The sequence below is a fragment of the Ceratotherium simum genome, chromosome 6 (assembly GCF_057802395.1).
Source record: "Ceratotherium simum simum isolate JZ-2026a chromosome 6, ASM5780239v1, whole genome shotgun sequence".
Taxonomy (NCBI): Eukaryota; Metazoa; Chordata; class Mammalia; order Perissodactyla; family Rhinocerotidae; genus Ceratotherium; species Ceratotherium simum.
The window spans coordinates 26,971,617-26,984,247 of NC_141905.1; the positions used below are offsets into that span (position 1 = coordinate 26,971,617).

At 36.3% G+C, this 12,631-nt stretch overlaps 1 protein-coding gene across 8 annotated transcripts in view; it reads right to left on the minus strand.

Annotated features, from left to right (window-relative positions):
• The window catches only part of KAT6B (lysine acetyltransferase 6B), a 185,390-nt gene that overhangs the window by 69,371 nt on the left and 103,388 nt on the right, over positions 1 to 12,631 (minus strand). For all 8 annotated transcript variants that reach the window (XM_087432000.1, XM_014784814.2, XM_014784815.2 and 5 more), the window contains one exon: positions 300 to 408. In XM_087432000.1, the coding sequence (XP_087288126.1) occupies positions 300 to 408 (109 nt within the window). The remainder of the gene's footprint in view (positions 1 to 299; positions 409 to 12,631) is intronic.

Consider the following 12,631-nt stretch of genomic DNA (forward strand, 5'->3'; position numbering starts at 1 on the left):
AAACATAAAAAATAAACTGCAATGTAGAATACTCCACACTGAATTACCAATGCTGGGTATGAAATCAAAGCTTAATTATAAATATTAATATATAGTGTTATATCAACATATATCTTTATGTCAGTGCTAATATACTCACACTTTTTTTCCCCTCTATCTGCACTTACTTTTTAAACTTAAAACCTATGCTATTACCAAATAATTGCTTTAAATAACAAACATAGTTTTGATAAAGAGATAAATGGCATGTAGCTATAATGGAGAGTCATTGTACATACACACAAAAAATACCAACTTACCACTACTGCCACAATCTGCACAAGAGAGGAGTTCTTCTGGTTTCTTTTCACGATTTGATTCTTTAGTCCCCAGACAGAAGCTACATATTGGAATGGGATCAGCACGGGGCTATGACAGAATTAAAATGAAAAAATACTGTTAGTTTTCCATTTCAAAATTAAAAACAAAATATTCAAGTCAAAAGCTTCTTATAAATTTAACCAAAAAAACCTGCTAAATAAGGTATTCAACATTTTCTGCTAATAAAAAAAGCTCTTAAATTATTTGATACTAAAGTATTACCTAAATAATATATTTAAGTGCAATATATAAAATTCAGAAGTAATTTTCATTATACCAATGAAATCTAAGACCTTTATATATTATATAACCTTCCTGAAATGAACATTATTAAGGATTCATTTGAAATCTCAATCGTACCTATAAGCTATATGCCTATAAAAAATTGATTCATCTATTCAGTATTATAATCTATGAATATCATCCAGTTAGGTCAGATTGTTTAAGCTTTATTAAACGTTTTAGTGCAGGTTACTATTATTCATCTATTAAATACTTGACATAAAATCTTGCTATGTTTTTAGGTGACATAGAGTTAGAACTAAGCAAGAACTTTAAAATTCTATAGGATCACTTGAGAAGATCAAAAGACCATTAACAAGGCCTCTCTGGCATGTCTTCAAAAGTAAACCACACCATGCCACACAAAGGAGATAAACTCTCAATCTCTGACATTTCCACTTTAATAAAAGAAACAACAGAACATTTGTCTAACCCCCTAGCACCCTCAAACTCTCACTAAGGAAACTGCTTTTAACTATGTATAAATCTGCATACATTTTAGTGTGTCCATTGTTATTTATGACTACCAAGAATGTTAGTATTCCATACATATGAATAGTTGACTGTGCCTACAGATCTGGTCAAATTATTTTGAACAGCCAAAACTGTATGAAAACTAAAATTTTATTGCATATTCCAAGCCTTCACACATGTTGTCTGCTGGCCATCTGAATGTAACTATAATGTATTTGTATTTGAATCTCATGAATCAAAAATTCAGGGCAAGAAAACTTAGCATAATCACAAATGTTTTTTAATATAAATTAAAAACAAGATTTTGCTATGTCTAACTTTCTAAATATACATCAGCACAGAATAAACCTCATTTGTTCAGCTACTCTATCCCAAATGCCTAGTACATTGTCTGATGCACAGTAGGCACTCAAAATATATTTGCTAACTGAATAAATGAAAGAAACACATACTAGTTAAAAAAACCCTCATCTCTAAGATAATATTTCAAATGGTTATAATTCCAACAAATATCTTGGTTCACTGTGACAACATGTCATCAAAAAACAGAATTCATCTTATGACCAAGCATTTGTAAAATTGTTCAATATGACTGTTAATTTCATCTTACAATATGAGTGTTCATTATCTTGCCCTTGTTTTTGGTTTACTTCGTTCTTTTAATATGCACAGGCTTTACTTTCTGAGGTAACTATGCAAATGTATTTTTGTAGCCCCAGTTAAAAAGCAGAATATAAAACACTCTGTACTAGAAAAACCAAAAAAGACAAGCTACAACAAATTGGTCACTGACTCCAGCCACAATTTTTTAAATGCCAGATAATCAGCACTGCATAATTATGGATTCACAGTTATTACTTGCAACCGCTCAACTGCAGTACCTTGGGAACACTTCTGTTCCTTTAAATAGCAATTAAAAGAACAATCTGGTTTTAAAGTGACAACATTCCCCTGATAGATTCTAGCTAAAACCCAGTCCTTGTACTAATGGGATTACTGCTTTCATTTGACATAACAATGCTCAAGCCATTGCTGCCATCCTTGCAGTGATAAATAATTTACAAAATGTCACATATCATTCATGCAATGAAACAAATCCAAATCTGCAATCCATTTTTCTTTCCCAGATGAATTTTTAGTTGTAAGAAAGACATGGCCATCAGCCAGCATTCAGCTCATTTTTCGTTTTTAACTAAAGGTAACATAAAGGACAAAGGTTGCTAGTAGTTCATGGCCAGAAAGACTGATGTCCCACACTCTTCCCAGTAATAGAAAGCATAGATGCTATCACTTCACGCTACATTCAAGTGAACCCCTCCACACTGATGTATGCTCACATCCATTTATTTTAGGGATAACTATCTCACAATACTCTGTAAAACCACTGCATTATACAGAAATGTCTGCCCTGCTGAATTATTGATAACTCAAAGCACTTTTTGCTAACCTCAGTATAGCCGAGTCTAATTAACTTTAAAAAACTGTCACTTGCATGAAATGAAACTTTTACAGTAATGCATGTAAATGGGTCCCAGAATTATTATGATTCACTATTCCCAATCAGACTACATATAGACTGTTTCAAAAAATAATCCTGGTAATAGATTAAAATGGATTGCCGTCAGAAAGAGGTGTGAACAAATAGCAACTGGATTCTACACAAGTCCACTACAGACAGATCACATTAAGAGGTCTGAAAACAGAATCAAAGATCTCCCAATTCTTAATTCCTTTCTTTGAAATTTCACAAAGGCTCCTAACTTGTTGATCACATGTGCTTATCAACATGCCTGTATATTTCAGAGAATTAACACTCATGAATAGGTTTAAACTCTGCAAACTGCTCAGGAAGCACCTCTTCCTTGTCTCCCAAGTAATAGTCCTGGGGGAGCTGCTAGGTTAGAGGCCACTCATATACTATATATCTCATCTAATCACCTTAACAATCCTGCCAAGAATGTTATGTTATTATACCCATTTTAGGAAGGAAATTGAAGATCTGAGAAGTTAGGTAACTTTTCTAAAGTTGTATAGGTTTAACTGTGGAGCTGGGATTTAAACACAAGTCTGTCTTCACTAAAGCCCATTTCTCACCTGTTCTACCTCCCCCCCTCTTCTCTCCTCTCTCAGGAAAACAAATGTTTAAAAATTATCTTTCCATCAGTGGCAATAACTCTTTACTAATGTGCTCATAATCTCTTCCATCCAATTTGTCCCATGACCGATGGCATATGTTTTTAAAACTATTAAAAAAGCAACCACTAAGATGCTATACATTATTTATTAATTACAATGGGGGAAAGGTACCTTTACATGGAGAAATCTGGTAGACACCTCCTTAACCAAGTGATCAAAGCTATCACCAATATGGGACAAGCTGACATCATGCAACTGAGCGCTGCACTGAAGGACTCAGCACTGCCTATGCAGTATTCTTGCTGGAAACATCTACCCTGAATCTAATCATAAGGAAACAATCAGCCAAATCCAAATTTAGGGGCATTCTGTAAAACAAGTGGCCTGGACTCTTCAAAAAATGTCAATGTCATGTTAAGACCCAAAAAAGGGCAGAACCAATTTAGGCAACTAACAGGGTATGAAAACTAAATACGATTTGTGATCCTTGCTTGGATTCTGATTTAAAAAACAATACTCACAGCTATAAAGGACATTATTTGGATAATTACGGAAATATGCACTAAAGAGTAGATAACATAAACTAGATATAACAAATTTCTTGAGTCAACATAATTATGATTGTATAGCAAAATGTCCTTGTTCTTAGGAGTTATGTGCTTAAGTATTTTGCAGTAAAGTGTTATGACATCTATAACTTAAGCTCAAATGATGCAGGGGGTGGAAAACCTATGTGTCTTTGTATGTGTGTGTGCAGAGTGGGAGAGAGAAAGCAAATGTGGCAACATATAAATGGCTGGTGAATCTATGTAAATGGTACATGGGTATTCATTATATTATTCTTTCCATTTTTCTGCATGTTTATAATTTTCCAAACAAAAAGTTGATGGGGAAAAAATTGTATCCCCTCCACTCCCAAAATAGATCTAGAATGAATTACTATATAGTTGGATTACAAGCGTTTATAAAATTAAATATCTCAACTCAATTACTGACTCACAGGAAATACAGAGGACAGAGGAACATGTCAATCTATATAGCAGGGGGATGCAAATACCAAAACTCCCGAGGACAAATGACCCAGTTTCTTCAACAAATAAATTAAAAGGGAGACAGAGTGAGCAAGCAAGGCTTATCAGCCAATCAAAGTGTATAGTCCTTATCTTGATCAGGATACAAATAAATTATAAAACAAACAAAACAGGATGAGCTACTGAAGGAACTGGGGCTAGTTAGCCCTGAAGAGACTGTTGGGAGGGAACAAGATGGGTGTCTTCATGCAGGGGGAAAGGCTAGATCTGTTCTCCATGGCTCCAGAGTACAAAACTTGGACCAATAGGGGTTATTGCAGAGGGAATTAAACATTCCAACAGAGCTGTCCAGCAACAGAATGGATTATTTTTTTCCTGCTTCCTTTATTTATTCATTTTATTTTTTAAATTGTGACAAAATATACATAATATAAAATTTACCAGCTCAACCATTTTTAAGTATACAGTATTTTTTTTTTTAAGATTTTATTTATTTATTTTTTTTCCCCCCAAAGCCCCACTAGATAGTTCTATGTCATAGCTGCACATCCTTCTATAGTTGCTATATGTGGGCCTCGGCCTCAGCATGGCTGGAGAAGCAGTGCGTCAGTGCGCACCCGGGATCCGAACCCGGGCCGCCAGCAGCGGAGCACGTGCACTTAACCGCTAAGCCATGGGGCCGGCCCCAGTTCAGTAGTATTAAGTATATTCACACTGTTGTACAACCATCATCACCACCCATCTCCAGAACGTTTTCATCTTCCCAAACGGACACTCTGTCCTCATTAAATACTAACTTCCCATTTCCCCCTCCCCCACAGTCTCAGGCAACCACCTTTCTACTTTCTGTCTCCATGAATTTGACTCCACTAGGTACCTCATGTAAGTGGAATCATACAGTCCTCATGAAATGGATTATTCTTGCAGGATGGTGAAGATGCCACAGTGGACAAAGGAAGGAGCCTTGTACAAGTTAGAGGTCTGGGATTCTTCAAAGGTCCTTTCTAGAACAAATATTTTAATGGTTCTATGGCTGGATAATCTCTACAGCTCTTCCCAATCTAATTTTTTATTGATTCCTCTATCATACTTGAAAAGACATTTTAAGAGTCTTCAGGACTCTCGACTTCAAAATAAAATAACCTTTTCTGAGCAAACATTCTTTAAATCCATGACAACGCGTTTTTGAGAAATTTTATATTTGCTTATGATTACTTTTGTTTCTGCTCTGAAGGAAATAACTTCATTTGTTAGTCTTATTAGTCTAAGAAACTGGACAAAAATAAATGAAAGCTCATGCACTAGATCAGAGCCAGGGGTATTCAGGCTCACATCCTCTTTCCGACAATGACACAAAAAGGAGTTTTGTCCCCATGGTCTCCATGCACAATGATCAGGGATATAGCCCTCTCTTTCCATAATCCCCTATGGAGTCATCTCCTTGAGTCATCTGCAACTTCTTGAATCTACTTACAAAACATACCATTTTAGTAATTCCAAGTGTTGAAAACAATTCAGCATTTTTCATTCATGTATTCGTACTTGTATCATGGGAAGACCTGGATTTAAATTTTGTTCTCTGAGCCTTAGATTTCCTCATTTGTAAAAGGGCACAATATTGTCCATGTTGTCTAGCGCTAGGGTTGCTAAAGTTCAAATGTGAGTGAGTGTGTGAAGTATTTTGTAAACTATAAATTATAGTTCTATTGAAACATTGTTACGATTATTGCAAAATTCACTTTGGCTATAAAAACAAAAAAAGCAAACAAATAACTTCAAGTCTTTAATAAACATCAGCACAAATGAATTGCTGTGGAGTTCAGAATTACTCTACAAAAAGACTTTGATTCTGTGAGCCCCCATCATCAATATTAATCTTAGAGGGTTTCTTTTGTTTTTTTTTTTCAAGAATGAATTAATCAGGGAGTACGGGAACAGGGTAGAAATGCCTCAACCGGGAGCCAAGAGGCCTGTAGCTGATTTAATAAAAGGAAAGCTCAAAGTAAAAGAAAAGAAAAAGGTGTCAAAGGAAGAAAAGCACAAATATAAAATCTTAAATGAATAATACCATAAAAGCGAACAAAGATTAATATAAATCCCTCACACTCAAGTAGCAAAAAGTTCATCTTTGGAGAATGTTCTCTACACTTTAGCTCAGACAACTCAATTCAGTACCTGCAAAAGAAGTTGTATGAAAGGGCTGTTTTAAGACTGTTCTGTATATATCTCTTTAATTTGCACCCCTGTATTATTTTGCACTGAAATTTGAAGTTTAGGGAATGCTTCTCTGTTTACCAAAATGCTTTTCTTAAATTTCTTACTTGCGCCAAACACCAACCCTATGAGACAGGCCTGGTAGCTCTTGCTGACTCCATTTTACAGGTTAAGTTAAATGCCTCTCTACGGTCACAGAGCTATTAAGACAGAGGGACCCCAGCCTGCTGACTACAAGCCCTTCACTCTTTCACTTTCCCCATGGTTGGTCTTTCCTTTCATTTGGAGCTTGATTCAGATACCACCTTATCAAAGAGCTATGCTATCCCTTACCATTCTCTCTGAAATTGCCCTCTATCAGCACCTCTGGATCCTCCAGGCCTTGCTTTATTTTCTGCACAGCACTCATCATCATCTGACATATTATGTATCATTTGTCTATTTTGTTTCATTTACTAAACTATAAAGGCTCCATCACTAGGGCAGAGACTCTGTTCATTGCTGTAGCTCCAGCCTCCAAGTACATTTTTGAATAAACGAATGAACAAATGAACAAACTGCTTTCAGGTTAGGAACCGGTTCCTCCAGTTTAACAGGTCCCAAAACACTGACTACTGTTCTTTGTTTTAATGTGTATCCTTAATGGCTACCATATGACGTATGAAGCAACCACTGATGGCAAGGTGGGTTCCATTACTATCTAATCTGAAGGTTTTTTTCCTACTCTGACCATTTGTAATCAATGACATGTTTGGGCATAATTGCACTTCTCTGGGTATAATCTGACAAGAGAGAACTAAAATTTAAAAATAGCTGGGAGGAAATTACCTGGCCACTACCACAAGTAGTAACTATTAGGGATCACTCAGTAATAGTCACTATAGGTTGTGTTTAAAATAGATTTGGGGCCACGCCCAGTTGACAGTACCTAACTGTGACCCCGCCCCCTTCTTTCCCTCTCAGGAAAGAATACAAGTCAAAAAATAAAAAAAAGAAGTCAAGGAAGATGAATGCACTGCAGAGGTTAAATTATAATAAGAGAACGAATCTGTTCAACCTATTTAAAAAAAAATTTACAAACTCTGGTGCTTTATTATTGGTCATGAATTATTTTCCACAAACTTCACAACTGACAGTACTGGGACAGAGGTTGAAAATGGTTTGTGTTGTTTTTAGGGTAACATGCTAACTTTTTTTTTTGGCCACTTCAGGACTCTACTAGACATTTATCTGTTAAAGAGCTGGACTTCATTTCTTGCCACTTAACCCACTTATTCAACTGATCTCTGTCTGAACAGATCAAGCCCACTCCTAATTAGGATACAGATCACACACACTCAGGGTTTTCGTTTATAGCAATCTGCTTAAGATGTGTTCCTTGGAAATATAGTAACTTTAAAAGCAGAAACTTCCTAAATTGTCTTATTTTTTAAGAGCATTGTCTTGTTCCTGATGGCACGTGCTGTAACTGTAATCAGTGCAGCCATTCCTCTGAAAGAAGGTTTAGTGACCAGCTCGCCTCATAGCAGATCCTTCAGTGCACAACAGAACTCTGTTTACAACGGTCTATCATCATTTTCTCTATACTCATGTACCCTTTTGTTTTATTCTAAGGCTATTCTTGCAATTCTGTCATGAATTTTTGACCTGAATAGATGCCTAAATAATTTTTTCCAGAAGATAATTGGAGATATACTTATTATAAGACTTTTCACAGACAACAATTTTACCATAATTTTACTCTCATAGATTTCTACTGTATCACCTCCCCTGCTCATTATACTTCTCTGTGGGTAATTGGTTCTGTGAGGGAGCACTACAGATTCAAGTTCTGTATTACTCTGGGCAAAAGGATTTATTATTGTTAATGTACGGAGATCTTGGATGTGACTGCGTATTTTACCTCCTTGTCACAGTGAAGAGGATTCTCTTTATTTTAAGAGTGGCAACAAGTAAATTAAATCTAATAAAATAAAAATATTTAAAAGCATCCCTACACATATCCATAAATACATTACTTCTTTTTTCATTTAGAGAAACATTTAGGAACAAAAACAATATCAATGACCACATACTGGGAAATTCCCATAATCAAAGGCTGATTCAGAAGTACAGAATAATAAAAGCTTAACCACAAAAGAGAAGGGAAGACTTTCTAAGAACATCAGCCACCACAGTTATCAATTGTGTGGATCTAATTGAAATGCTCACACTGTATCCTGTAGTCTAGAACTTGTTCTAATTAGGCAGGTGTGCCATTTATAAGAGTGCTGATTAAGGAAAGTGATTCTATTGGAAGGAAACAAATCTAATCCTGCACACTGCATTTAACAATAGCATCTCATTTGTTCTTTTTTGGGGGGTGGCGAGTAAATGAAGCCTACAAATTAGGAGCGGAGGAGGGCGTGGGAAGGACAATGAAACAACTGCCTTCCCCCAGGGTCTTTAATTTCTTATCTGGACAGAGACTTGGCTTTTCAGATTTCATCTGAAAGTCTCTCCACCACCCCAACCCTTAGAAACTGCAGATATTGCATTTATCTTCTTAAGAGGGATCAAAGTCTGATTCAACACAGCTGGAAATTCAACACATGGTTACAGGAAGTCTGCTTAGGATTTACAAACTATCCTCTGCGGCAAGTATGTCATAATATTAGCAATATAATACAAACCCTACTCTAGATTTTGAAAAATGGAATTTTAAAATCAATTCATATTCAAGTGTCACAAATCTTTAATGGTTTCTCTCTCTTTTTTTCTTTTTTTAGACTTTATTTTTTTTAGAGCAGTTTTAGGTTCAGAGCAAAATTGAGGGGAAGGTACAGAAATTTCCCATATACCTCCTGCCCCCACATATGCAGAGCCTCCCCTATTATCAACATCCCTCACCAGAGTGATCATTTGTTACAACTGATGAACCTCCACTGACATATCATTATCACCCAAAGTCCACAGGTTACATTAGGGTTCTCTCTTGGTGTTGTATATTCTATGGCTCTGGACAAATTTATGATGACATGTATCTACCATTACAGTATCATACAGAGTATTTTCACTGCCTTAAAAAGTCCTCGTGTTCCGCCCACTCATCTTTCTCTCCCCTCTAACCTCTGGCAACCACTTATCTTTTTTTACTGTATCCGTGGTTTTGCCTTTTCCAGAATGTCATATAGTTGGAATCATACAGCTGGCTTCCTCGGTTGCCCGAAGGCATCCATTTTAATCTAGATGTGGTGCCTATAACCCCACCTAGGCATGATGTGAGCGTAGATACTCTCATTACCAATTCCACCAAGAGAAACCTGCATTAACTGCTCAGAGGAGACACAGGCAACTGAAATGATTGTAATTAGATCCAAACAGGGAAGTAGAAGAGAAGAGACAAAGGTAGGTGGATATTAACAAGCTAGAAAAGTCATGTTAGTCACTTTCTCAACAATATCACCACCACCACCACCCCAACAATGTTCTACATTCACAGAGATTTACATGGCAGTTGAGATGCTATGCACTGTTCAGTAAGTCACTAATATTTACTCAGCATCCAAGTATGCCAAGTAGAATATAACTGGTATTCCAAGTGCTTGTCCTCACAGAACCAATAAAAGTAGTGTAATTCTATTACCACATTTAATTCTCAATAGCCCTGCGGGCACATAAACCATCTGGTGTACAGAATTTCCAGGCCCCTGACTTTTTTGCTTTGGGTTTTCCTCACTTTCAGACTACGTCTGACCCTTTCAATTACAGTAGTCATAAGCAGGAGGCAAAGAGGATTGCTAGGATAATTACTACCTGAATGTCAAGAGTTCTGACCTTGTTTGTTGGACTCTTCCCTAAATCTCTTTCGGCGGAGCCTCTCGACCTACTAATGCTTTAGGCCAGGCACCACCCTGAGCACTCAGATGAACATTATTGGTGACACTGCTCTCTAGTGCTCCAGCATCACTGCAGGCTGTATGGGAACTGCACAAAACATAAGCCCCTCCCCTACCCAAGCAAGCTACAGCAAGGCCAAGAAGAGAAACACCAGATGTGACAGGCTTTCCCCCCAGGGCAAGGATTTTTAAGCTCAATTTCTTAGAACTTTAAGAGTCTACACTGGCCTACTAAAGGATATACAGTAGGTGCAAAAAAGCTCTTTATTTTTGTGAAATCAATTTTTTTGCATATTTTAAGTCAAAGCTCAGTACACTGTGAGCTCTCTGAAGGAAATTCTTGTTTGGTTCACTTAATTACCACACATAATGAAGGAACTACACACACTGTAGATGCTTGATAAATATTTGTAGAATATATAAATGTAACATTATTTCTCATACTTGGTACTTTCTCATCATTTTCTATACTACATTCTTGCTGTAGTATATAAATGGTAAACAAAGAAAGAATAATAGAACAGCACATGGTTATGGGGGAAAACAAACACTTAACATATTTGCCCATTTAGAATCTTCACATCTACCCACTTACATTTTTTAAATTGTAAAATATACATAACATAAAAGGTACCGTTTTAACTATTTTTAAGTGTAAAGTTCAGTGGCACTAAGTACATTCACATTGTTGTACAACTAAGTTAAGGTATATTTTATATACAATGAAATGTACAGTTTAAAGAGCTTTGAATACACTCATATAACCCACATCTCTATCAAGATATAAAACACTCCATATTCCCAGAAAGTGGTCTCTTGCCTCTTCCCAGTCAATCCCTTCTCATTCTCCTTCCCAAGCAACCACTATTCTGATTTCTACCACCATAGTTTGGTTTGATCTGTTCTAGAATTTCATATAAATGGAACCAGACACTGAATTCTTTTGCATAGGGCTTCTTTTCACTCACTGTATTGTCAGATTCATTCATACTGTCGCATATATCAGTAACTCATTTCTTTTTATTACTGAGTAGTATTTTATTGTAAAATATACAAAAATTTGCTTATTCTCTCTATAGGTGATCAGCATTTAAGCTGTTTTCAGTTTAGGGCTAAAATGAATAAAACTGTTATGAACATTCTTATATAAGTATTTTTGTGGATATGTGTTTTCATCTCTCAAGTAAATACCTAGGAGGGAAACTACTGGGTCATAAGGTAGGTAGATGCTTAGCTTTATTAGAAACCTCTAGCTAGAGTATTCAAGAAAAAGAAAAATGCTCATTACCAATATCAGGAAGTAAAAGGGGATATCACTACAGATCTTGGAGACAATAAAATGATGGGAAATATTATAAACAGCTTTATGCCAATAAATTAGACAACTTAGATAAAACAGACAACTTCATTTGATAGACCAAATTAACAAAATTAACACAGAGGAAATTAAAAATCAGAATAACTCTAAATCCGTTAAAGAAAATGATTCATAACTTAAAACCTCCCTACAAAGAACTCCAGGCCCAGATAGGCTTGCTGGTGAACTCTTTCAAAGATTTAAGAAGAACACAATACCAATCTTACATGATACATTTCAAAACACAGAGGAGGAGGAAATATTTCTCAACTAATTTTATGACAGGCCAGTATAATTCTGATGCCAAAATCAGACAAAGACATTACAAGAAAGGAAAGTTAAAAGAACAACCAATATCCCTCATGAACATAAACCCCCATTTGTTTTACTTCTTAAATTTTACTTTGAAAAAAAAAAAAACTTTACTGAGGTGTAATTTATATATAATAAAATGTACCCTTTTAAAGTTTGGACAAATACATATATCCACATAATTATCACAACAATTAAGAAATAGAACCCACGGGCCGGCCTGGTGGCCCAAGCGGTTAAGTGCTCGCGCTCCGCTGCAGCGGCCTGGGGTTCGCCAGTTCGGATCCCTGGCGTGCACTGACGCACCGCTTGTCAAGCCATGCTGTGGTGGCGTGCCATATAAAGTGGAGGAAGATGGGCATGGATATTAGCCCAGGGCCAGTCTTCCTCAGCAAAAAAAAAGAGGAGGATTGGCAGATGTTAGCTCAGGGCCGATCTTCCTCACAAAAAAAAAAAAGAAAGAAAAGAAATAGAACCCTTTTATCACCCCAAAAGTTCCCTCAAGCCCTTCTGAAATCCTATCTCCTCTGCAGACCCAGGCCACTACTGATCTGCTATCTACCACTATAGATTATTTTGCCTGTTCT